This window comes from Penicillium crustosum, assembly GCF_028827405.1.
Source record: "Penicillium crustosum strain IBT 35664 chromosome Unknown utg000001l_segment0_segment0, whole genome shotgun sequence".
In the NCBI taxonomy this organism is placed as follows: Eukaryota; Fungi; Ascomycota; class Eurotiomycetes; order Eurotiales; family Aspergillaceae; genus Penicillium; species Penicillium crustosum.
The window spans coordinates 3,021,207-3,046,155 of record NW_026623122.1 but is presented as its reverse complement, the minus strand read 5'-3'; the positions used below and the strand labels follow the sequence as shown (position 1 = coordinate 3,046,155).

At 46.3% G+C, this 24,949-nt stretch overlaps 10 protein-coding genes across 10 annotated transcripts; 4 read left to right on the top strand and 6 right to left on the bottom strand.

The window, feature by feature from the left end:
• Positions 1-446: 446 nt before the first annotated feature.
• On the bottom strand, positions 447-1,337 carry N7487_001152 (fungal specific transcription factor domain-containing protein; the record flags this gene model as incomplete). The annotated part of the gene is made up of 3 exons (XM_056868900.1): positions 447-482; positions 531-645; positions 697-1,337. The coding sequence occupies 3 exons, from the start codon at positions 1,335-1,337 to the stop codon at positions 447-449; spliced, it is 792 nt and encodes a 263-aa protein (XP_056733684.1).
• A 2,890-nt stretch (positions 1,338-4,227) lies between these two features.
• N7487_001151 (MFS transporter) lies at positions 4,228-5,847 on the top strand (the record flags this gene model as incomplete). The annotated part of the gene is made up of 6 exons (XM_056868899.1): positions 4,228-4,257; positions 4,292-4,327; positions 4,388-4,445; positions 4,500-5,134; positions 5,217-5,319; positions 5,366-5,847. The coding sequence occupies 6 exons, from the start codon at positions 4,228-4,230 to the stop codon at positions 5,845-5,847; spliced, it is 1,344 nt and encodes a 447-aa protein (XP_056733683.1).
• A 154-nt stretch (positions 5,848-6,001) lies between these two features.
• On the bottom strand, positions 6,002-7,992 carry N7487_001150 (cytochrome P450; the record flags this gene model as incomplete). The annotated part of the gene is made up of 9 exons (XM_056868898.1): positions 6,002-6,089; positions 6,153-6,227; positions 6,284-6,441; positions 6,502-6,612; positions 6,676-6,990; positions 7,136-7,360; positions 7,412-7,618; positions 7,673-7,701; positions 7,764-7,992. The coding sequence occupies 9 exons, from the start codon at positions 7,990-7,992 to the stop codon at positions 6,002-6,004; spliced, it is 1,437 nt and encodes a 478-aa protein (XP_056733682.1).
• A 422-nt stretch (positions 7,993-8,414) lies between these two features.
• Positions 8,415-8,895, bottom strand: N7487_001149 (Nuclear transport factor 2; the record flags this gene model as incomplete). The annotated part of the gene is made up of 3 exons (XM_056868897.1): positions 8,415-8,696; positions 8,729-8,841; positions 8,883-8,895. The coding sequence occupies 3 exons, from the start codon at positions 8,893-8,895 to the stop codon at positions 8,415-8,417; spliced, it is 408 nt and encodes a 135-aa protein (XP_056733681.1).
• Positions 8,896-9,991: 1,096 nt separating this feature from the next.
• On the bottom strand, positions 9,992-11,665 carry N7487_001148 (Polyketide synthase enoylreductase; the record flags this gene model as incomplete). The annotated part of the gene is made up of 5 exons (XM_056868896.1): positions 9,992-10,077; positions 10,129-10,302; positions 10,371-11,174; positions 11,264-11,509; positions 11,569-11,665. 5 exons carry the CDS (start codon positions 11,663-11,665, stop codon positions 9,992-9,994), a joined length of 1,407 nt encoding a protein of 468 aa, XP_056733680.1.
• A 250-nt stretch (positions 11,666-11,915) lies between these two features.
• Positions 11,916-13,077, bottom strand: N7487_001147 (zinc-binding alcohol dehydrogenase family protein; the record flags this gene model as incomplete). The annotated part of the gene is made up of 3 exons (XM_056868895.1): positions 11,916-12,112; positions 12,163-12,725; positions 12,785-13,077. The coding sequence occupies 3 exons, from the start codon at positions 13,075-13,077 to the stop codon at positions 11,916-11,918; spliced, it is 1,053 nt and encodes a 350-aa protein (XP_056733679.1).
• Positions 13,078-14,015: 938 nt separating this feature from the next.
• N7487_001146 (methionine adenosyltransferase) lies at positions 14,016-15,349 on the top strand (the record flags this gene model as incomplete). Its single annotated transcript, XM_056868894.1, has 4 exons — positions 14,016-14,449; positions 14,497-14,779; positions 14,835-14,972; positions 15,029-15,349. The coding sequence occupies 4 exons, from the start codon at positions 14,016-14,018 to the stop codon at positions 15,347-15,349; spliced, it is 1,176 nt and encodes a 391-aa protein (XP_056733678.1).
• Positions 15,350-16,625: 1,276 nt separating this feature from the next.
• On the bottom strand, positions 16,626-18,307 carry N7487_001145 (AMP-binding enzyme domain protein; the record flags this gene model as incomplete). The annotated part of the gene is made up of 2 exons (XM_056868893.1): positions 16,626-18,017; positions 18,068-18,307. The coding sequence occupies 2 exons, from the start codon at positions 18,305-18,307 to the stop codon at positions 16,626-16,628; spliced, it is 1,632 nt and encodes a 543-aa protein (XP_056733677.1).
• Positions 18,308-18,791: 484 nt separating this feature from the next.
• N7487_001144 (uncharacterized protein) lies at positions 18,792-19,947 on the top strand (the record flags this gene model as incomplete). The annotated part of the gene is made up of 2 exons (XM_056868892.1): positions 18,792-18,986; positions 19,039-19,947. The coding sequence occupies 2 exons, from the start codon at positions 18,792-18,794 to the stop codon at positions 19,945-19,947; spliced, it is 1,104 nt and encodes a 367-aa protein (XP_056733676.1).
• Positions 19,948-21,015: 1,068 nt separating this feature from the next.
• nrps6 (putative nonribosomal peptide synthase) lies at positions 21,016-24,705 on the top strand (the record flags this gene model as incomplete). The annotated part of the gene is made up of 1 exon (XM_056868891.1): positions 21,016-24,705. The coding sequence occupies one exon, from the start codon at positions 21,016-21,018 to the stop codon at positions 24,703-24,705; it is 3,690 nt and encodes a 1,229-aa protein (XP_056733675.1).
• Positions 24,706-24,949: the final 244 nt, after the last annotated feature.

Here is a 24,949-nt window from a genome sequence, read left to right as displayed (position 1 = left end):
ACCTACTATTTATCAGCAAACTCCGGATTCCATTGCCTCGGACATCGGGAGAACGGCTCTCACACTTATGTCCGATGAACTTGAACTCCGAGTTAGTCTCGGCCGAATAAGTTCCACCTGGAACATCGGACTTCTAATTCGTAAACCAAGGGACTTTTGCTATCAAAATAATGACCCACAGCCTCTCGGCCTGAGTCCTTTATTATATTACAAGGCTGATACTTGCTGTCCTCAGTGGAAATGACCTCACCTACGACACCGTGCAAATGTTCTGATATGGAATGATGATATCTCTTCGATTTTGAGTCCGGACAAACTGCATTTACTTCACCAAGAATTTCCTTTCGGGCTTTCCTGGGAATTTCGCTCATCCAATGATTAGTTAGTGTGCGTAAGATGTTTGACATCCATCTGACAAATCGCCAGAGATATCCAATGTAAAAATATCAAACCGCGGGAAGATTGCCGACACTATCCAAGCTCTGAAAAAATTAGTCCGGAGTCAAGAAACCACAGATTCTATACCTTACCCAGTTGAAAAGATCCGCCCCAAACCATTCCCGCATATCGGTCCAGTCTTCAATTCTGCTCTCGAACCGAGTTCCCGAATCCGCTGGTTGCTGGTTCGCTGCTCCGAATTGAGTTCTGGAAAAGGTCATTCAGCTGAACTTGCCATCACGATGAAGTATAACCTACTGTAATTGAAGAAGTATGCGATGCGCTTTCAGGCATATTGCACTCCGATGAGAAAGGCTTTCCATTCGAAGCACGAGTTTGTTTAACTCCTCCCGGTACGAGCCCGACCCAAAAGATGATGGCATATCCAGAAGGCACGAGTTGAGTGCCACAGCAGCATGAAGCGCCTTCAAGCTTGTAACACCTCTAAGCAACCAAAAATAGGGTCGAAGCAGTGGAACTTCGTAGATCTGCCGGTGGATGCCTAGTAAGGCGACACTGGAAGCTATGCACCTGTCTCTGGATGTTGCAAGGAAGGATGGTGACTGAGAATGGCGAAAAGGGCGATGTAGAAGAAGATAAAGTTGATGTGCATAGGTTTGTAAGATGCACCAATAGGCGTAACTGGAATCTAATATGTTGGGGCCACCATCCACCAAATATGTCGAGTCCCATCTCTGTTGTTCCTCGGCGATTATCGCATCAAATTCCTTCAACGGCTCTGCCTCAAGTCGTGAGGGACCAGATATGTGGTGACAGATCTGAGTGGAGATCCGGAAAAGCCGGACTTTGAACATCATCACGGACATCTGCGTGGGCGAACTGGATGGCTGCGAGATCCCCTCTTTGGTAATATCGACATCATTGACATCTGCGGGCATTGTGGTTTTTATATCAAGAAGGAATGACATGTCTATATCCCGAAAAAGAATGGCTTGATAAGTATGTAGCGTCAATATGCCAACCCAGCACCGTCGGCGTCTCTCAGTCTCAAGATGATTAAGTCCCTGGGAGTCAACATTGCACCGTAGGGCTATGCCGATGTTTAAGGCCATACCCAACAAGGCCCACCCTTGATCAACAGACTCGTTGTGAGAAAGGTTATATATCACCATGAGCAAAGCCTCGAATGTGCTAAGTTTATGTCGGATGAAAAATTGATCTTGTAAAAGACAAACCATCGCAGTTTGCTGAAGCCGACGGGACAAAGTCACGGCCTCTTGCTCCTGGAAATGTGGCCCTGTTGGCCATAAATCCACCAGTCTAGGATCACTTGGCTCCATAGTATTCAATGTCAAAGAGCACATAGAAAAGAGTAACGCCAGCCAAGAGAGATCAACTTCATAGGGCTGTTGCATAAAGGCAACATACTGCTTTTGGAATGTTGGGCCATGAAGAATGGGGAATAGAGCAGATATATGATTGAAAAAGTGAGAAACCAGACAGTCGCAGCTGGTTCTAGAAGGTAAAATATCAATAATGTCCCGAAGGGAGACACTCGGGCCAACTGAAAAGGGGGATAAAGTGTCGAATGCTGCGACAGGATCATCTTCCGGACACGGCCGTTGAAGAACTGCTTCCCAGCGACTATCTTGGGAATCTTGAATTTCGTCAGGTCCCAACCGCTCAGCTCGATTACTTGAATAACTAGCAACAGTTTGCTTCAACGGGGCTGAGGGGGCGGCGGGCCTTTTCCTGGGTCGCACATTTGACGATGAGGGATTGGACGTTGTTCGATGAACGCTAGTGGATGTAGTCGGGACAGTGGGGGTGGTCAAGAACGAGCACGACAGCCCGCATCCTCGCCGCGTACAAGCACCACAAGGCTGTTGACGATCACACTTTAATTTGGAGCATCGGCAATGCTCACAGCTGAGGACTTTCCGTTTTCGGCGATAAGGGGATCTAGCGCTTTCCGTTCGACCCAGCCCATCGTGTATTGAAGAGCTTTGACTCATTGTATTGTAGAAGTTATCTCGTACACGGAGCTGGAAGTCCGGTACGCATTGTAAAATGGATAAAAACCGACAAGGGTGTTGTTCGGAGAAAGGGACAGTGACGTGGATGGCGAAAATCGGAGTTTAGGCGGCTCGGAGAAACCGAGCCACAGTTTTCCGACCTCAGGAGCACTAAGGGACTTCGGAGTTCATCGGATTTAGTTTGTCGGAGTTTGTCCGCCTGTATAGACTAAGGATTCTGTCATAGCCTTGTTTTGGTTTAGTGGTTGATATATTTGCTCGACAATTCTTGTTCCCATCGAAGATGTACACACCCACATGTTGGCTACCCCACTCCATGCAGGTGTGCATACCATTTTCACGCGAGGTATATTGTCTCGGCATATGGACACAGGTCAATTTTACACCGCACATCGCCGTTTTCTAGGCCAGCCTACCCTGCTTTGGGTATTTTACCGTGGGAGACAGTACAATGTGTCCGAAACCCCGTTCCAAAGTGAACATTAGGTCCGCAGGATCCCATACGAAAAGCACTAAGATCAGTCTGGCGAATGCCATGCAATCAATGATCTGATGGAAGAATATGTATGCATCCGTAAACGAGAGGGCGGACGGGGAGAGAGTAGAGCTCCGCAAAGCCCATAAAGCCCATAGCCCAGCCCACCCCAACCCGCAAATAGGCTGGGCTATGGGCCTAAGGAGAAGCCCACTGCGGGCTAATCCCCCCCCCAAATGGCCTAAAACAGCACAAATATGCCAATAATTCGGAAGGTGAACCCCCTTGTAGGGGTTTTTAAATTACCTTTCGTTTTACCCCCGTTTATAGGCCTTATTCTAAAGGTAATATTGTATTGATTTTGTTGTACATACAGGCATGAAGCCATACATATTTGCTTGCAGACTGAGCGATCTTCGGATGGAGTTTGATGGATATAGGGTATTCAAACCCTGAATTATTAGTTTTACAATTCAACAACTTCTTCTTCTACCACACGTAGTACTCCACCACAATAAATTTAAATAGTCTAGAATTCATTACTAGTTATCTCTCTTTGTCACGTTTAAAAACGTGAGAAAGCGCGTTCTTTGGATAATTTATAAATTGTAGAAGTTCACTTGGAATATAGTAGTACTCGGAACTAGATCCTAAATATATATTAAGGAGTAAGGCAACCTTTTTTATAGGATCTCGAGCTCTACTCGTCGGATTCTCTTTAAAATTAAAATATATACTTATATAGCTACTGTTATTATCAATACTAAATTTGTACAATATTGTATAGCGATTATAAGATGCCGGTCGAACCGCCATATGGGCCCGCCCCTATTGATAGGCTGTGGGTTGGAGTGGGCTTCGAAGCTCAGGCCCACAGCCCACTGCTGGTTGGGCTTTGGGCCCGGGGTTCGGGCCCATTTATGGGCTTTGCGGAACACTAGGAGAAAGAGACAGAGCGAGAGATCATCCTGGTGGTGTCACGTGGATGCTTCAGCCCTGGAGGTGCCTGCAGGACTGGCCCTGAGGCGCCAGGGGCATCTCTGCAATTAGTCATCGTCTGTTCATACTCAGGTATTAAATAACTTTCATTTTATCGATGTTATATCTCTCTGAAATCTCTCTGAAAAATACCACAGCCCATTCTGATTTGCGTATAAGAACTGGTCTATTTTGCCACTCATCAAGCTTCTGATCCAATTCCAACCCACAATCTCCGCTACTAGCAGGGTGAGACTTAAATTCACCAATATGTACGGCAACCGAAAACAGGGGAACCCTCCATGGGGTCTAACATGGAGGTCATCGACTATCTTCATCATGTCCGCAGTCTCAATGTCAACGTTCACAGTAAGCAAATCCGTGTATCCCTACCGAATTATAGCTGACTCTTACCCAGGAGTTCTTTCTCTATGCTATGGTAAGTTGGACGGTCCCTCAGAATTGACTTGGCTTTTGCAAGGAGTTCATAACCCTCTAGATCGTGCCTGTCATGCCGTCAGCGCTGGTGACGCGTGCTGGGGTTCCCTTCGAACACCGTTAGTTGAAGATCAAAGCAAAATCTAGGGGAAATAGCTAATCATTGGAAACAGGTGAATACTGGGTTAGCGTCCTCTTAATGTGTGAAGCTGCAGTGTCTGTAATCTGCTGTCCCATTTTCGGGTATTTGGTTGATATTTCAGGCACTCGTCAACTTCCCTATCTTTTTGGACTCTCCCTACTTGGCTCTTCAATGTTACTCCTCGCTTTCGCAAAAACGCTGTCTATTTTTACCATAGCGCGGCTACTCCAGGGCGGTGCTACGGCAATGGTAGCGGTCGCTGGGCTTGCCCTAGCCACGGATTCGTTTGACAAGGATCGATTAGGCACTGCAGTTGGGTATTTGGGCTCTGCCAGCGCGTTGGGCTTTGTACTAGGCCCGTTTCTAGGTGGGCTAATATACACCAACTTTGGATATGAAGCAGTTTTTGTGATGGCTGCTGTTCTTGTCGGTGTCGATTTTATCCTCCGCATCCTGTTGGTCGAGAAAAAGGTCATGGAGAGTTGGATCAAGGCTAATACAGAATCACCCGATAATGATCAACAACACATCACCAGCAATCCCAATGAGTGCTTATCTACTAACGAAGGAGGTTTCCTTCTGCTCAACCTTATCCGGCAACCGCGAATCCTCATCACCCTTTGGGCTCTTCTGGTAATCGGGATTTTCTTTTCTGCTTTTGATGCGGTGAGTTTCTCTCCAACTCCACAGTTTCTTTTTCAAAAAAACAAAAACAAAAAAAAGGTTGAATCTATGTTGACCTTTCCAGACCCTCCCCATATTTGTTGAGTCCACATTCCACTGGTCGCCAGTGGGGGCGGGCTTGATTTTCCTTCCAAGCGCTTTTACATCACTTATGGGTCCTTATTTTGGTATGTCTGTTAGCCAAAAATTGGTGTGCAAATGTTAACTATACAGGATCTCTCTGTAACCATTATGGTCCACGGGCTATGGCATTTACTGGATTCATCCTTCTTTGTCCGACCTTAATCTGCCTGTCTTTGGTTGGGCATAATTCTTGGCCTCATATTGCTACCCTGATCGTTCTTTTATGTTGGACCGGTCTCTTCATAAACATGGGTCTTCCCGCTTTGTACGTGGAGTCTCAGGCTGTCCTGGACGACATGGAATGTAAAAGGCCAGGAATAACAGGCCCTAAAGGTGCCATAGCACAGGCATTTAGCTTGCAGACGATGGCCCAATTCATCGGATTGTTTTTTGGTCCCCTGTGGGGTGGATTTGTTGAGTATCATTTTGGGTGGAAGACTATGGCATGGACTTTGGGCTTGCTCGCCTTTGTAACAGCATTTCCTATGCTGTGGTTGAGTGGCAAGGTCCATGATGTTAAAGATGATGTCGGCGGGGAGACCGAACCACTTCTGGGAGACAGACTCGAGTAACAAGGACATATCTTGCATACTGTACCCGTCAGATTAATCCAACATGATCGACACGTGATATCAGTCAAATTGGAACACGTTGATAGCTTACCCTCCGTCGGTGGTGTTCTGACGCTCTGTAAGGAATAAATACAGAATGAATTGACAAACGCTTTTAATCAAGCCTAGGCTTGAGCGTTGCTCTCAGGGGTCGGCCAGTGTAGTGTATAGAAGCATACGCCTTGTACTTCATATCCTCCTCGCTGGGTTTATTCAAATATTAGCAAGGACATTCATAGAATATTATACTGGAGTGCAGGGCTTACGTCGTCTCGTACAGCGAAACCTCAAACCTGCGAAACACAGCAGCGAACGCGGCAGATATTTCCATGTATGATATACTAAGTAGATCAGCGGTTAGGTCGGTACCTGAAGCATGAAATTGGAGTTCACTTACTTTTGGGCAGGGCACATTCTCCGTCCTTTGGAGAAAGGAACGAGAGACCTTTCAAGCTGGGGATCACCCGTCGCCCATCGCTCGGGAGAGAATTGTTCAGGGTTTGTAAAGACGTTCGGATCCATGTGGACATAGACGGAAGTGGTAGCAACAATGGTCTAAAGAAATACAAACGGTTATTGTCTATCATAACGAGAATCAACTTTTAATGCACATACCCCAGGCGGGATGTAATTTCCATCGATCTGAGCACCGGTCGCTGTGACCACACGAGGCATGCCGGAAATGACGCCGTGTGTGAAGCGAAGTGTTTCCTTAACTAGGCCTTTCTAATCAAAAGTTAGTGACATGTCGAACTTAAAGGTTTTCATTCTGGTCCAGGCGGTATTTACCAAATAGGGAAGGTTTCGGAGTATTTCATGGTCTGGGATTTGATCCGATGGGTTCTTCCATACACTTTTGAGCTCTTCATACAGCTTCTGCTGTGCTTTAGGATCTTGGGCCAAGTGGAAAGTTCCGAAAGGCAGGACGTTGGAGATATCAAGAACCCCACCATGCATAACCCCGATTGCTTCATCCAGAAGAGCTGATTCCGGGAGCGGTTTGCCATTTCTTTCACTACCTGGCTTTGTCATATTACCAATAAGAGTGGCTCTATCGTTCATCTCAGGGGACGAAAGATTATAGTGCAGAAGGTTGGTCATTAACTATGCGCCAGTCAACACGAAGGACAATAAAAATGCAGGCGCAGGGGATGAATGGGAAATACCTCTGTCATCACATTCCGTTGGTCATAACTGAATTTCAGACTGGGGGAAGATAACTCGTAAAGTCATGGAAATGACAGGTCACTGGGAAGTTCCTCATGAGCCACATAGTCCAGTCGAAGCTGTAGTATGTTGACATTGAGAGCGGATTACGGAACTTTTCGTTTTCGAGTCCGCGGAGTCTGTCAGGAATGACGGCAAATATAAACTCGTTAATTATATCCAATGCCAAGCCACGGTATCCCAATGCTAGCTCGATGGGCTTATGATTTCCCGCGCTAGATTGCAGCAGGTCACAGAATCGTTGTACCTACAAAAGTGTGAGATTCCCTTCTATTTATTAACGGGAGATGCAACATACATTGCGACGAACAATAATTTGAATATCGTCCATATGATTGCGACCCAAGAGTGGGGACATGAGCTTCAACCGCGCGGCGTGCTCCTCTCCTTCAAGTCTAAACGATGAGTCGGGCAGCCCGAGATGATGGTAAAACTCTTGATCTTTGACTGTCTTGTTCTGCGGCGAGAAGATATCATGGAATGCTTGGGGGTTGCGAAAGTGTAGCTGAATAACGAGTCAGTTAATTTATCGACGATTTTGTTAAGAGATGACACGCACAGTGTTAGGTGTGATTCGAACAACGGGGCCTATTATAACAAACTGTTAGAGCGGTAATAGAGGAGGAAAACGAAGAATAAGAAGAACTTACCATAGACTTCATGGAGGTGAGTTAATTGCTCTACCAAACGCCCATCTCGCCAGGTCTGGTGATAAGCTCTGTATAGACAAGAAACGGCTGCCAGTTTGGGACCAGGGTATTTGGACAGAGGATGAAGGCAGAGTCGGTAAGATACCAGGGCAACGAAATAAACGAAGGAAATCGCGACAAGAATTTCCTTTACGAAGGAAACAATAGGGAGGAATGGATTTTCCATCATGTTGTCTAGATGATGAGTTAAACTAATCTCGAGAGTGATATAGAACCAGCAGGTGAAAGTGAAGTAGTAAAAAATAAACCAGTTATTCTAACCCTAACTTTCGAATTTTACCTATCATATATCGCTAATTGGCATAAATGTATTTCTTATTCCAGCTCTTTTCGTGTCGATCATCGCATATTTTTCCGCGTTATATAGGGTATCTTGTACTCCGCACGGTTCGAATGCTTTCTATACTTGGACGTATGTATTGTACTGGATATGCAGGCAAATCTTAATACATTAGTAGCCATACATACATAGTAGTACCTCGTAATTAGGATTGTATTTTTATTATTTTTTCAACCAGTCTAGGTCCACATCCGTGCCACTGGCCATAATACTAGGTCAAGAAAAAAGATAGAGAGTAAATATCTACAAATCTAACTTCCCATCGCAGAAACCATCTGCTTCCTCTCTAACAACGGGCGAGGATCCAAATAGACAGTGAAAAAGCTCATCTGATCTTCTCCAACTCGTCTACCAAAAACTGCAAGGCCGTCAACCTTAATGACCTTCTGCTCCGGATCCCCCTTGACTACATATTCAATCTTGGCCTCCTGGTAAATCCGATCCGGCAACACATCCACATGGCCAATTGTATGCGTCATGCTATCAAGAAGGGAGAATTGCTTGTTGAAGAAACCCTTAATGGCGTCGTGACCCTGTAAGGGGGCTGCCCTGGAAAGCGCATCACGCAATCTGGGGTGTAGAATTTAGGAACGGAGACATCGGGATTGAGGGCATCACCGGCTGCGTGGTATTGCTGAAGCCATTCAATGGCGGATGTTTTGATTTCCAGAGTATCCACTATGAGACATGTTAGACACACGTTGCAATCCGTTAGATACAGGGGGTGAACATGTAGACATACTATTGAGACAAAAAGTTTGGTGTGAATTGTTGAATTGGTGAATTGTTGAATTGTTGAATTAGGAATTATGAGTTAGGAATGGGAAATTTGGGGAACAATTCACTTGGGATGTAAAATTCTTCGATCCTCGGTTAATCACACCGAGACAACGAGTAGCGTGATCGGGTAGCTAAAAAATACAGATAAAATGAGTTAAGCTCGGATTTGTTCGGTCTAATTCTTCGGCACTGGGTAGCGAAGAAAACTAACATACAAAGTCTTCCAAGGCTAATTCGATGTGGACTAGTAGCTTAAAGTGGATATGCATAGCTTCCATTTCATGATATGACAAGCTATGTGCCTTCAGCTCTATCACAATTATGTCGATAGCTTATTAAATTACCACATAAAAACATGATCTAGATTTATATAAAACAATAACATGCGAGGCAAGGATATATACCTTTTACATCTTATTTTATGTACAGAGTACTCCGTAGGTAGTTCAGAGACCTCGGGAAGTGGTTGGGTCAGCACACGATGTAGATCTCATCGGTACATATGTATGTACGTATATTGTACCGTACCTGAGTTGCCCCACAGAGTTCAGCTTGTTCCAAAGTTTCTTCAGGAATCTTGGAAATGCATGGTGGAACCGTGGATCCATAGCGGGACGGCACGAATAAATTACAACTCAATGTTGAGGTCCATACATTGGTACCCTGATAGATTACAAGCGTATGTATTACAGCATATATACTGAAATTGAGAACCCGAAATAACATACCGACACAGTTTACAATACCTAGGCACATAGTCGGTTCAATGGCAGTTGTTTGATCAAAATAACCAACTGCAAATGAACAATAGAAAAGAAGGAAAAGAAAGAATTCACAAGGTCAAATTAGTCAACCTGATATCACTACATGTACGTAATCAGGGCTCACTGGTTCATGAATATTGATGGACACAAAAACGATCATTGTTCTCAAAATATATATAAATATGGGACTATTATGTCGAGAAATGTTGATATGTTGATAAAACACGTTATATATAGCATCAGCCAGCATTGGGTAGCGGACTAGTAGGTTTAGATCATCAATTTCAAGCAGGCACATTATTGTCATTCTTTGGGGACTTGCCATCCATAAAGAAGAGGGACGAGGCGCCGTTGGCGAGGCAGACTAGTGCTACAATAGAGTTAGGTAATGGAAGTCGGGAAAAATAAAGCTAGTACTCACCCATTATTACGTTCATATAGAAGTATCCAGCCGCATCGACTAAAGATCCACATATCAAAGGTCCTAGCATTAATCCAAGACTGAAAGAAACCCCGTACAAGGAGGAAACACGGGATGATCCCCCATGGGTCCCGAAGATGAGGGGATTCTTGGCCTGTAGGTTTTTGGCAAGGGCTAAGATACGAGTCAGCATGTGATATGGGTGTAAAGCGATAGAAAGTAAAAAATGGCATCTGACTTACCTGATATTTGTTGACCACCTGAACCGCGCACCAGGCAGAGGAAAAGGCCAATCGTGGACAAGGATGCCAGGTGGATGGCCTTCCCGGCTTCATCACTAGCCCACGCGAATCGACTGTCGCCAGGCATGCCCAGGAGAACAAACATCGGAGTTAGAATAACCCAACCTGAGAAGGTAACGGATCGGACACCATGTCGGTCTCGAATCAACCCAGCCACAGGACCCAGTAGGATGGCAGGAATCTGCAAGCAAAGAAACATCATACCAGCAGGCAAGCTCTCCCAGCCAAATGCATTTCGCACATGTAATGGAAGAGTGGTATCAAACCCGGCAACGACGGCAGAAGTGGTCAGGCTGTTTAGGAGACTAGACAGGACCCTAGGATCGCGAAGCATAATGCTGTAAAAACCGCGACCCGATGCATTCTCAGAGTCTGCAAATGATGGACGAGCTTCGGGGGCTTGATTAATGGTAGAGGATTCAGAAAGTAAGGAGGTGGTCTCGTCTGGGGTGACTTCTGTGGCAGAGGAACCGGGCTTGGGGGAGCTGATAAGTTGATTGGGAATCGTGAGGCGGGCGACCATGTCCAATACAAGCACCGCCATCGGGACGGACCATGCTGGCCAGTATCCAAATAGCTGAAGTAGCACACCGGCGACCATAGGTCCTCCAACGACGCCTGTTGACGCGAAAGATCTGGCAGTGCCCATTACCTGTCCCATTTTATCTTTGCTCGTAATATCAGTTATCGTAGCTAGGCCAATAACCCATGTAGCAGATCCTGCGACACCTTGTATGATTCGTCCTAAAAAGAGTGCCCATACTGAATTGTAACCCGAGGCACGAATGGTCAGCTTATATTCGCGCAACTATGATCATAGCGATGAAACCTACGTGAAGGAGTGCATGCGACGAGAATTGTGCCTATCAGACATCCGGTCAGAGCAAACAGTAGTGGGATCTTCTTGCTTGGCGTTTTGTCCGCGAAGTGGGCGATAATGGGACCGGAGATCAGAGAGACGAAACCGTGGATTGTGAGCAGCGCAGTGGTGAGACTTTGGGTATGCGAGGGATCCAAGTGCAGACGATCTTCAAGCATATATCCAAGTATGGGAACAATGAAGCCAAAAAGGAAGGTTTCTTAATGGTGTATCGTCCAGTTAGCGTAAAACGAGAACATGAGAAGGACGACAACGAACCAGCAAACAAAGCAATGTACATGGACGAGCTGATAAATATCCTAGATGAACGAAACCCATCTTCAGAAGGCTTTGGGCCATCCATATTGACCGACATTGTGGTTTGAAAGGGAAATTATCCAGCAGTATGAAGACTCTTAACTTGACATGAGACAGGGAAAAGTGAGACATGGCAATAACTAAAGTTTAATACATGTATGGTAACTCATACTCAAATCTTACGACGAATGTTTTTTTTATTCCCACAATGTACGTGGGTATTGAGATTTTTACATTTCAATATACAATGGGCAATGAAGATTTATTTAGACATTTTTACTATACTAATCGGTTTTTTTTAGGGATTCTCACAACGTCACCACAGCCTTTTGAGCACTCATCCCTTGTCGCACTCTGTCCAATCCAACCTGAACTGACTCCAATCCATGGCCAATCACCAATGGCTCTGGTGTAGCTTGGAATATTTTCTTCCTCAATGCCTCAGGCAGGAAATCACGGTAAACTGCTTTGCTGACTTCGTTTTCTACGATGGTCCCTGCCAGCACTATTCACGAGTCAGTTAAATTCATCAAACCCAGTAAGTGCCAGCCTTACCGGCTTTAGCCTCAACGCCATGAAGTGACACTTCATTTGGGACGGGGTTTGTCGTCATGACTTTCTTGTCCTGCTTCAACGCGTATACAATATCCACACATATTTGCACGGTTGCCCGTTTGGAAATTGCGTCCAAAACGCCCGCAAAGTCCACATCGCTCAGAGCCTGGACTATCTCATCTCCCACGGATGTGCTGTGATAGTCAAACACCTTAGACGCACCGAGACGAAGACACAGTTCGTGATTCTGTGGGCTGGCAGTGGTCATGACCTCATAGCCTGAAGCCTTAGCCAGTTGGATAGCACAATTACCCACACTAGATGCGCCACCCCATACCAAGAGAGTCTTGCCGGTCGGTTTGGGAACCATAGAAGGATGTTGGAGATGAAGATCTTCCTTTTGATACAACGCCGCCGCTGCGGTCGAAAGCGCACAGGGGACGACTGAGCCTTGAGTGAACGAGACATCAGCGGGTAATGGGCAGGTTAAACTCGAAAGCAGAGCAGTATAGTGTTGAAATCCGGCGTGACGAGTGTAGGTGCTATCCATTCCAAAGGCATGTCTGAAATTGACCTGAGTTAGTCGAGCATACGTGACATTCTGAACAATGTGAGGTCAAACCCGATCACCCGCTGTCCAACTGTCACATCAGTGACATTTGATCCCACTTCCACCACTTCGCCTGCGACATCGACGCCAAAAATGTTGGGATATGGGATGTAATCCAGGAACGCAGTTTCTTGCAGCATGTAGTCGCACGGGTTGATTGCAACAGCATGGTTTTTTACCACTACCTCGTTTGGTTCGGGTGAAGGGTAGGGCGCTTCTTGCACCACGAATGGTCTGGCTTTGGGACTGAGTGCCCAAGCAGCCTTGTTGAGAGGCTGGCTGGTTAAGCTGTGTGCTGCTGTCATTTTGGCAACGATTGAGTAGGAAGATAGATAGAATGAACAAGAGACGAGAATGTTAAGAGCTCTACTAGATTCGCTTGAGACAAATCACACCCCTTCTGCTTGAATAATAAAATTATGAGTAGATCTCAATAACCCCCACTAAGTTCGGCCTTTCAATTTAATAGAGATTTCCAAATAATTTTCTTTCGGCTCATAGGAATGATACTTCTGTCATGGCAACCTTAGAATCAGTAAATTTCAGATGATTTCAGTGTATCGGAAATTAGTGGAGAGATCGGACTCCCATGATATTCCAATGGGATTGATTACCGCGGCCTCATCCTGTATGTATCGATATTCATTAGCGTGGTGGGGTGCACAAAGTGGTCCGCATCCCAGATCGACTAAAGAGAAGCCGAGGAGATCCGATACGGTATGGGGAGAATGGCACGGATTACTCCGTACATGGTAGAAATCGTGACTTGTCTAACTGCCCGAAGGAGCTATTACGTACAATGTGAGAACTATGTATCTCTAGCATGCAGGTGTTGTTCGCTTTGAGACAGGGGACGTCTGTCCAGCAGGGGCCTCCTACACTAGTGATCTGCATACGGAGTACTCCGTAGCAGAAGAAGATTCAAATGATGAGAGAGAAGAAGCCTAGGCTCCACAAAACGTAAAATACGCAAAATACGCAAGACAGAAATTATATAAAATACAATAAATACCTATATCGTACTTACTGTATCAGATGTATAGCGAAATCTGGCCATGACCTTTGATCTGTTTCGAATACTCTTTTACAAGAATGGAATCCGATAATCCAGTTTTATAAATCTTGCTACATAAACATAGAGCTCCTCGCCCCTTTGGTTGTGTCAATCTAGCAAATACTATTTTCCTACATTTGCCCTTGTTAAATTTTGTTCCCCGACTGATCCCGAATATATCCAACCATCATGTTACTTAAAACTGAGATTACTGAGCCCACCTTTCTTTTCACCTCCGAGTCTGTCGGGGAAGGTCACCCAGATAAAGTTTGTGATCAAATAGCAGACGCCATCCTCGATGCTTGTTTAACACAAGATCCCCTGTCCAAAGTCGCCATCGAAGCTGCCGCTCGACCAGGCCTGATCTTTGTGTTTGGTGTCCTGGACACCCAAGCCCAAATTGATGTCGATGCCATTGTTCGCATGGTCCTGAAGGACATCGGATATGACTCTGCCTACCAGGAACTCGATTACAAGACTTGCAAGGTAATGGATCACATCGAGCGACGAACTACTCCCGAAGTTGCTGCGCCATTGGTATTCCTCAGTACTTCCGATACCGAAGCCGCCGGTGACCAGGGCATCATTTTCGGTTATGCCTCGAATGAAACACCACAATCACTGTACGTTCCAGAGTTGGGTTGACATTCCCACTTGCTAACCACATTAGGCCCCTCACCATTGATCTCTCACACCGTATTACGCGACAAATGAAGACTTCCCGTTTGGATGGGACTCTTCCCTGGTTGCTACCAGACACCAAGACACAAGTCACCATCGAATACGCCAGACGCAAGAATGGCGAGACGGTCCCGTTGCGGGTGCATACTATTGTTCTCACGGCGCAGCATACGCCGGATGTGACAGTCGAGGAATTACGACGGGAAGTTTTTGAAAAGGTCATCTGCAAGGCGGTTCCCGCGCAGTACCTGGATGACCAGACTGTTTACTACGTATGTTTTTCCATGTGCCAGAAGCATCTCCCCCAAAATACTAATTCAGGAATAGATCCAACCCACTGGAGACTTGGGTGTGACACCATCAGGGAAATTCGCTGGTGTCACAGGCCGAAAGATCGTCGTCGATACTTACGGTGGATGGGGCGCCCATGGTGGTGGTGCTTTTTCCGGCAAAGATTACCGCCAGGTATGTGTTCTTTGTACTTCTGATCCACACTGAGGGGATGCTCAGTATTTCCACAGGTTGATCGCTCTGCTGCGTACATGGCACGATGGATCGCCAAATCGATCATCCATGCTGGCCTCGCACAGCGGTGTCTTATCCAGCTGTCATACTCGATTGGTGTTGCCGAGCCATTGAGTATTTTCGTTGATACCTATGGAACTGGCAAGATGACCAATTTGCAATTGGAAAAGGTCGTGTTCGAGAACTTCGACATGCGGCCTGCTTTCATTGCGAAAAAGTTGGGATTGACGAAACCCATATACTACCAAACATCGAAGAATGGGCACTTTACCAACTCTCTATTCCCATGGGAGAAGCCCAAGGATCTGGTTCTGTAGGCCTAGCATATTTCAGTCGGATTGGTTATTTGTTGATTTATTTCTTTTTCTTTCTTTTTTGATCAATATAGTTAGGAAGCTAATAGCCGTCTTACCAGCCGAATTTTACTCGGGTTGGGTTTGTCCCGCTAAACAGAAATTAAATCAAATATCTTTTATATAGAATGTTCATACAAATGGTACATATGCCCAACACTTTCTTTTCACAGCTCTCCTATTAGCTGCACGGTAAAGGAGAGTATTAATAAATAACACAGGTCTCGTTTAATTGATTTGCCACTAAAATAAAATTTATATATTTAATCAGGAGGAATAGAGACTACATTCAAAAAATACCATACGTAAGAGACTGACACTTAGAGAACGCTTAATATTTCTTCTTAGCCGCTCTAACTAAATAAAAAGATACATTTTTTTATAAACCCTAGGCCCCACTTTATGCTGCCTAATTGTTCCTGAGACTGGAAAAATTCCAATTATAAATATGCTATGTTTAAGTGCCTTTTGCATAGACATGCCATATAAAAGGTACATAATTTCTTAAAATTTCTGTGTTCTAAGATGGACGACCCATACTTGGTGAAGGTATACGGGGAATTCACATCATACCATATTTTAATATATTAAAGTTGAGCTTAAAGTGGATGTAGGTTCATTGCAGGATCTGATCAAACTACGGTCAGCTCTGCCACAATTATGTCGATCCATCGGACTAAAGGGGTTTATTGACATTGCAGAACTGGAAAAATTAGGTTTCTTGGGTTAGTTAACCTACCCTACTCCGTACTAGGTAAGCTCAGCTAGTCATTGATCAACCCAGCTACCACAGAGTGGAATCAGTTGTCAGTTCTCGGAGAGAACTTGCAGATCACACGCGACTAAGAAGCTCCTGAAGATCTTCAGTTATCTCAGTAGTGCTAAATCCAAAATTTCCAGCCCCTTGGGGTGGATGTCCGTATGTCTAATTTCGTGGATTGATGTCGGAATTGGGTAGGATACCAATAATACATGTACCGTATTAGTTACCGTAATTATCTGAGAATACCATACAATCATTTACTAGTTGCCCATGAGCAGTAGGAAATTTTCGGGGTCCAGATAGTAATACCGATTTACAGTCCATGGCTACATAGAATTATAGGTCAAGTTAGTGATAACGAATCTGCTAGGAGAGAAGATCTTTGATGAATCACTATCACAAAAACAGATGCATCTACTATCTAGTTGGAGGAGGCGAAGTCTCAGGCAGTCACAGACCTCAACAGCTAGCATCGGTCTAGGCCATGCTCCTCAAGGCTCTCCGGTTTATCTTGAATCCCGTCACCGGAATCTGATCGATACAGCGGACTCCACCAGACAGACATTGCAAACCAGACAGTCTCTCACCCGCATATCGCTCGATATCCTCCTTCATCTGTGCTGGCATTTCACGGAATTCCGGCTTTAAAACAACAAATGCAGTCGGTCGGTCCAGCTGGGCGGCTTCATCACGGCATCCCACCACAACAACACTGCCTACAGCAGGGTGGCCAAAGATGATCCCCTCCAGCTCGGCGGCCGAAACATGTGATCCGTAGCCCTCCCCAACCTTGATCAGCTCCTTGAGACGGTCGACGATGTATACGTTGCTGTCTTCATCTATGTACCCGTAATCGCCTGTCTGGAACCATCCGTCCGAAGTAAACGCACGGTTGGCCGCCTCGTTGTCCTTATATCCTTTGAAACGCGCCAACTTATTGCGCACGTAGAGTTCTCCCGACTCGCCAATCCCACAAGTAGCGCCAGTTTCCGTGTCAATTACCTTCGCCTGCACACCGTTGACCAGAGTTCCACTTGATCCAGGCCGGCGGGAAGATTCGTCTTCGGTCTGGATAGTGAGGAGCATCGTTTCGGCCGAGGCCCATTCCATTGTCAATGGCAGTCCGTCAAAGCGGCAGGACAGGGCATCGCGAACACCTTCGCTGATGGGGCTACCCGCACTCAATATCCATTTCATGCTGCTCAGGTCTGTTTCGCTGCGGTCGGATGCAAGCTTCGCAGCCAACGGGGGCGCAACAAAGAGGAACGTGATCCCGTGACGGGGGATAACATCGATATTGGATGATTCGAGAGATTCGCGCATCAGCACCACCGGAATTCCCAGTAAGATGTTAAGACCCATATGCAACTTGGCGTTGATGAAGAAGCCGAGAGACAGAGGGGAGATCCAAACATCTTCGTCCGGGTTGGTGGTGGATGGAACTGTGAGGCGAGTGGCTTCCATCGTTGCGATGAAATGGGCATGGCTGACCAGAACCGACTTCATACTTCCAGTAGAACCGCTGGTGCGATTGATAAAGCCTGTGTATCCTTCTGCCTGGGCATTGGTAGTCAATTCGAAAACCGGCGTGAAATGGCTATCATCGCGGCATCTCGATTCCACCAGTATGTCTTCCAGATTCGGATATGATGCGGTTCCGCGATCCAACGTAAGTAGCGGAATATCGCGATACTGGGTCAATGCCTTCTTTGTTAGGGAGAGCAGCTTTTGATCAGTCAGAATCAGCTTTGCATTGACCAGTTTGAGATGCGAGACAACGTCCGTCTCATTTTGCTGTTTCTGAACTGGAATCAGGGCCACCGTGGCTCCCGCAGCGACACAACCAAAGTATGCAATGGGATATTGAATCTGGGGATAATGTTAGGTGAATCAAATTATTTCCATGTAGATAGACATACTAGATCATGAGCAAATATCGCCACCACGTCCTGAGGTTGGATTTGATATTCGGCTCTCAAGTGGCGAGCCAATTTCAGACTTCGATGCTCTAACTGGCTCAACGTCAACGTCTCCTCAGTCCCGTCTACTTGATATAGAACACGGTCTTTGGGATAATCTCGCCGTCCATGGCGAAAGATGTAAGTAAAGACATCAGCCTGAGGCAACGACGGAAGAGGCAGTAACGAATTAAAGATCATTTTGCAAGTACAATAATGAATGGCACAAAAGGGGGGCATGAGCTGTATCAGTCTGCCCAAGTATATATACTACTATAGCCAGATTAAAATACGATATACTTCGTACAGAAAAATACACAGTTGTACTGTTTTCGTATTTGGGGTAATTTCGTGGTAATTTACCATTAAAAAACGTCGATATATCGTAAGCGTCAGGGGTTCCACCTTCTTGCAGTAGTTCCTTTTAATCTTTCTGAAGAAATTTGAACACGAGGTGAACTGTGGGGCAAGTGCTTCATACCTACGTATATGTAATATTGATCGATCGATCGATCTATGTACCGAATAAAGCAATCCGATTGACTAATTTAAAATACATGTCCCAAGCCCCATAAAGCAATTAGATCACCTGAGCTAGCCAATAGTTCAGCTGTTCCAAACACATTCTCATTGTGTTAAGCTGTGCTAGTAAGAGGCTGTCCTAGTAAGAGGCTGTCCTAGTAAGATGAGTACACCGCAAGAAAACGCAGAAGATGTTCGATTTATTGACATTTTGGCCCATCTCCCCTATGCCTGCTCCTCCGTTGAGAGATTGGTAGGCGGAAGCGTGAATTGCATCTGCAGGGGATCGTTGGTCGACCCGTTGCCAGATGGAAGCCGGAGTGTCATTATTAGACAATGTTCAGATGTCACTCGATCTGTATGTTCTTTCCTTTGGATTAAGAGTATTTGTTTAACAATATTATTTACAGACAGCCGAGCTGGCATTCCTGCAGATGGCCAAAGATACTGGCGCCTTTAAGCCTATCTTGGAGAATGGCGTCTCAATAAAACCCGTGCATCTATATCATTTCATTCCCGAGTTACAAATACAACTCGTCGAGGACAAAATCGAGAGTCAGTTGTTGAAGTCATTTCTTCTGTCACCTCCTCCTGGGCCCATTATCCAAGACCAAATCATGTCCATTGGCGAAGCGATCGGGCAATGGCTTGCTTGTTTCCATAATTGGGGCAGGAGTTTGATTGAAGAACAAATTTTGAAGACATTTCAGCACAATGAAGACCTTCACTGCAAGACACCCAGTCCTTTATACGAAGCGGTTGCCAATCAGTGCGAGGATAAAATCCTGCGGCAAGCAGTCCTCGCGGCTCTCATCAAGAAGGACCAAAGAGTGCAGGGTGTGATTCATGGGGACTTTTCCTCGCGAAAGTATGCTTTGTCTTTCCATGTTCATGACAATATGCTAACAGAGATGAACAGTATTCTCATTCAATACTCATCTTTGCCAATTGGCACAGAGCTTACCGTTATTGATTGGGAGACTATTACGTATGAAAACCAGCTCCACGACTTTGCCAATATGATGGCAGTCACCTACATTCAACACCATTTTAGCGGTGCTGGCTCCTTCATTTCATTGACTCAAGGATTTGTACGGGGGTACCGAGATCTGGACGCGGAATTGTTCGCTGAAGCTTTGATTCTCATTGGGGTCTGGATGCTTTTCTTTAGGCAAATCATGGCGGGACCTGGATTATCTGAAACGCCCCGGATAGATCCAAAGGGCAAACTGAAGGGCTTAGCAATCGATCTTATATCGAAGGGAGCGAACGGAAATGTTGGTTCGACCGAAGGCGACCTCTTACAATTTTTTAACTAGCACATGATTGAGAAATGGAAGGGATTAATTTAGCAACGACCTATCCTTTGAAATCTCAATATAAGAACAACAACTTCTTGAGCCTCCAGTAATATGGCTTGATAATAAGAAACTGTTCTCTTCTTATATTCATCCCACGCCCGAGAGTATAGAGTGATGATAATGTTTTTTTCATATGGTTCCTGTCTAGCTACATTAACAAATAGACTCCAAGAGAAATCAATGTATCAGATATGGCAATATATGGCCGAGCATAGATCATGCTGTAGCAAGGAAAGAAAGAGTTGGGCGCTGCAAATAAGTGGATCATTGTACGGAGTACTTTGTAAAAAGCCAGGTCCAGATTAGAATCATACAAGGATCCCGACGTAGTGTTTTACGCAGTACAGAGTATATTCTAGTCGAAATATATATATACATCAGGAGTTTTTAACCGATTGGAGCATCTAACTCCCCACTGTGTCTAAAATGGGGGCCCACCTGACAAGTTGTCAACACGCCGATCACAATTTCCGAATATGGATATCTGTGTATTGGAACCTAGTACTCCATACTGTTGTAATTTAGCTCGATCGAGCTAGAAACCCTGATCGCTTCACCCGTGTCGTGAAAATTACATCCCGATCATATCTCGATGTGGTAAGTGATCGACCTAATTTGTTGAGCTCTGCCGCAACCAAGAAATACTAACAGCTAGTAAGGAGTACGGAGTAAGCCCCCACAGTTCTACATTCTCTAGTTCCCTGGTTTTTGAAGAAACAGTCGTGAACTGTGGGGCAACTTAATTATGTACGTAGCTGCAGCTCTCAGCTCCCTACTCCGTACTAGTAAATGAGGTTCTTAGATTACACACTTTTTGGATTATACAGGCTATGTAATGTGTAATGTGTATAAAACCACATTGCCAAATATAGTTTACTAAAATGATGAGATACAATGTGAAATTTTTGTCATTATAAGCCGGAGGCATAAAAAGGGCTGCAGCTGAACTCTTGAATCCGGATGAATCGGGAGAGACTAAAAGCCTTGCATTGAGAAGTGAGAAGAAGAGCAAAAATCGATGATAAAATGAGTCACCTGACAGACTTTCACCCGACAGGCTTTCCTGACTTGTCATTCAATGGCTACCAGGGCTCAGCGAAAGATCGGCTTGACCTGGTGATTGATGGTTGTAATGATGCTGGGAGAGATTCAGCAACGGTCAACGCTTTGGCAGTGGCATGGGGGATCGTGTTGACCACTTTTACCAATTCAACCGATGTGCTGTTTGGCCTGGTGCGGCCATCCTACTCTGATGTGCTACCATGTATTCTGAGACTTCAGCCAGAGGCTTCCGTCACGAAAGCATTAAATCACGGGGAGGATATCATCACTGCGCAGGATAAGACACCGCAGAGCACCGACACATTCCATAACATCCTGGTGATTCGGAAAGACGGAGAAGAAAGCTTTGAACCGAAAGTCAACACATGTCCTCTGCAAATACATTGCCGAATCCAGCCTGATGCCATCTTGGTCCAAGCGATTTTTGATGGGCAAATTTTGGTACTAGAACTTCTGAGGATTATTCTCTTCCAACTGCGCCATGTCTATACCAGTATCATACACAATCCCGAAAATTCTATTGCTGACGTCCAAGGGAGCAGCCCGGAATCCATTGAGAAGATACTTCAGTGGAATGCGGAAACACTCCCTCAACGCGTCGAAAAGCTCGCTCATCACCTCATCGAGGAACGTTGTCATGAACAGCCATTGGCTCCAGCAATCAGTGCCTGGGATGGTAAGCTGACCTTCGGTGAACTAGATGAGCAGGCGTCGAAAATGGCTGCTCGTTTAGTCGCCAGCGGGGTGGGCCCAGATCGGTTTGTTGGTCTGCTCATGGAGAAATCCATGTGGACAACAGTGGCCATCTTCGCTGTGCTAAAAGCAGGCGGGTGCTTTTATCTCCTAGATGCCTCACAACCCGCAAAACGACTGGCAGTGATGTGTCGCAAGGCTCAACCACAACTCGTCCTAGTGTCGGCCAAACATGAAGCTCTGGCGGAGAAGTTGGATGTTCCCATCTGGGTGCTTCCCCGAGACTTAGAAATGAGAGAGCTTCCTGCAGCGGAGCCCCAACAACTCGCAACTGTTCACCCGCATAACATCATGTATGCCGGCTTTACCTCCGGTTCCACGGGAGAACCCAAGAGGTTTGCGATGGATCATACAGCCTTCACGAGTGGCCTGACAAACTACGCCCAACAACTTAGTTTGTCTCCTCAGTCCCGCGTGTTACAGTATGCCTCTTACGCCTTCATTGTTAGTCTCACAGATCAGCTCGCTCCCCTTGCCCAGGGAGCCTGTATCTGTGTGCCGTCCGAACAGCAGCTGCAGAACGACTTGCTTGGGGCAATTCGTCAGCACGAGGCAAATTGGCTCAAACTGACCCCATCGGTCCTTCGCCTGCTGGACCCAGGAGAGATTTCTGGACTGAAGACATTGGTCATGGTGGGTGAGCCCATGGCGGCGACCGAACTGGCCAAGTGGCAGCACAGCGGTGTCAACCTCTTGTCTCTATATGGAATGTCAGAGAACTCGAAGGGTTGCTGTTACGGCAGTCGCAACGAGCCCGGCTGCGATGTTCGCCAATTCAAGCGGCCACTATGTGCAACCCCTTGGGTGGTCAGTCCTCATGATCCGGACATCCTCATGCCAATTGGGGCGGAAGGAGAGCTCCTACTCGAAGGGCCGTGTCTGAGTAGAGGGTATATGGATAATCCAGAGCAGAACCGGATGACCTTTTTACATGATCCTGCTTGGCTAAAACAGCTCCGACCCGATAGCAATGGTCGATTTTTGAGGACCGGTGATCTCGTCAAGTACAACCCGCAGGATGGAACCTTACACTTGCTGGGCCGCAAAGGAACCGGAATGGTCAAAATTCGCGGCCAGCGAATCGAGCTTGCTGAGATCGAACACCACCTGTGCCCTCAATTCAACACCCATGAACCAGCAGTGGTCGACGTGGTTGTTCCAGCAGATGACACAGCCCAAAACCCACTTCTGGTTGCCTTCGTTCCTATTGGAAAGCAGCAGTCCACGCTCCAACGTGATGGTGTGATAGAAGGCCTCTTTGCCTCACCCACTCAGGATTTCCGCCAGAAAGCTAGAAACGCCTTGTCAAACCTACATCAGGCTCTCCCCGGCTTCATGGTACCCGCGGCTATTGTAGCCACGGTGGTATTGCCACAAACTGCAACTGGTAAGCTGAATCGGCGAGCGCTGCGCGAAGAAGCATCTAAGCTGTCCCGCAAAGACCTATTGGCATACATCTCCCACGACTCTGTTCATCAAGATCCCACTACAGCCCAAGAGACCCTCCTTCAAGCAGTATGTTCGCAGGTGCTTAACCTCCCATCGGCGACGGTAGGGATGCAGTCCAACTTCTTTGGCCTCGGTGGTAACTCCATCACTGCTCGGGAGTTAGTAACTAAGTGCCGGCAGAGCGGCTTGTATATCGCGGTGGCCGATATATTCCGAGCGTCGTCCCTACTGAGACTTGTTGAGTGCCATCAAAAGGTTGATGCCTCAGTCCCAGATGAGGCATATGACCCGTTCAAAGCAGTCCGGGATGAGTTTCTCGCCAATCTCCCACCGCCGTTGATGGTAGACCAGGTCGAGGACGCTTTCCCAACACTGGAGGAGCAGCACACCTTGGCTTCTACACATATGCTTGACTATCACCTTTATGAATTGAAGGGCCATGTTGATCCATTGAAACTCCACCGCGCCTGCCAAGCGGTTGTCGACAAGCATACCATCTTGCGGTCGATTTTTATCCCCTTCCGAGAGGACATATTCCAGGTTATTCTGCGCCGTATAGATGTGCCGTTCGCGGTTCAACCCTCAGGAGGCCAAAGTGCTCAGAACTGGGCAAAATCCTCCTGCGAGGCAGAACTGCAGAAGACGTACCACGCAGATGAGCCCCGAGTTGAGTTCAAACTAGTCCAAGATGCACCAGACCACTTCATCCTGATCATCAGACTGCTACATGCCCAATACGATGCAATCAGTCTCCAGAAGCTTGTGTCTGATCTATGGGCCCAATACAATAACCAAGAAGCACACATTGAATCTGACTTTTCCGCTTATACCCGTGAATGCTTCCGACAGAGAACCCCCGAGGCGTACGAATTCTGGGGAAATCTACTCCAGGATTCGCAAGTCACTCCAAGTCCCTTCCCCACCATTCCGGTCGTGGAGGAGAAAAGTGTGGGCTTTGAGAGGGAGATGTCTTTGCCCACGCCCCCTGCTGGGATAACCATGGCTACGGTTATCAAAGTAGCCTGGGCAACAGTGCTGCAGGAATGGACAGGCTCCTCGGACGTTGTCTTCGGGCAATTGATCACTGCCCGAAATCTACTCCTTCCGGGTATTACTGAAGTTCTCGGCCCCTGCATTAATACCATCCCAGTCCGGGTTCAACAAACACTAAAGTCTGACACTCCCCATGAGCTACTTCGTGCTGTCCAGTCTCAGCATGGTGAGAGTATCAGATTTGAGACCATTGGATGGAATGAAATCGTGGGCAATTGCACCAATTGGTCATCAGGAACCAAATTGGGATCAGTGGTGGTGTTTCAAAACTACAACAAAAGTGTAAGAACAGAGTTCGGTCTGGTGTCCTGCCAGAAGAGCGCGCAATTCTTCAATCTCCCCCCGAGGATATCGTGTGGTTGCTTGTATTTCCTACTAGCACGACTGCTTTGTTTGTGATCGAGTCATCCAACTCCATTCTCAGAAAGAATGAGGTAGATGTACTTCTGGATCGATTCTGTGAAGTGTTGGGGGATATTTGCAACAGGGGAAAATGAGCTAGTTGCCAAAGCTGCGGGAAGCCTCGGCAATTGCCAAATAGGTAGTATTCTGATCTGACATAAGAGGCATGGGTTTTGAAGCTCGAGGGCAAAGGAAAATTAAGGAACGTGTTTTCTGTTTGTTTGTTTTTTCTTGTTCAATT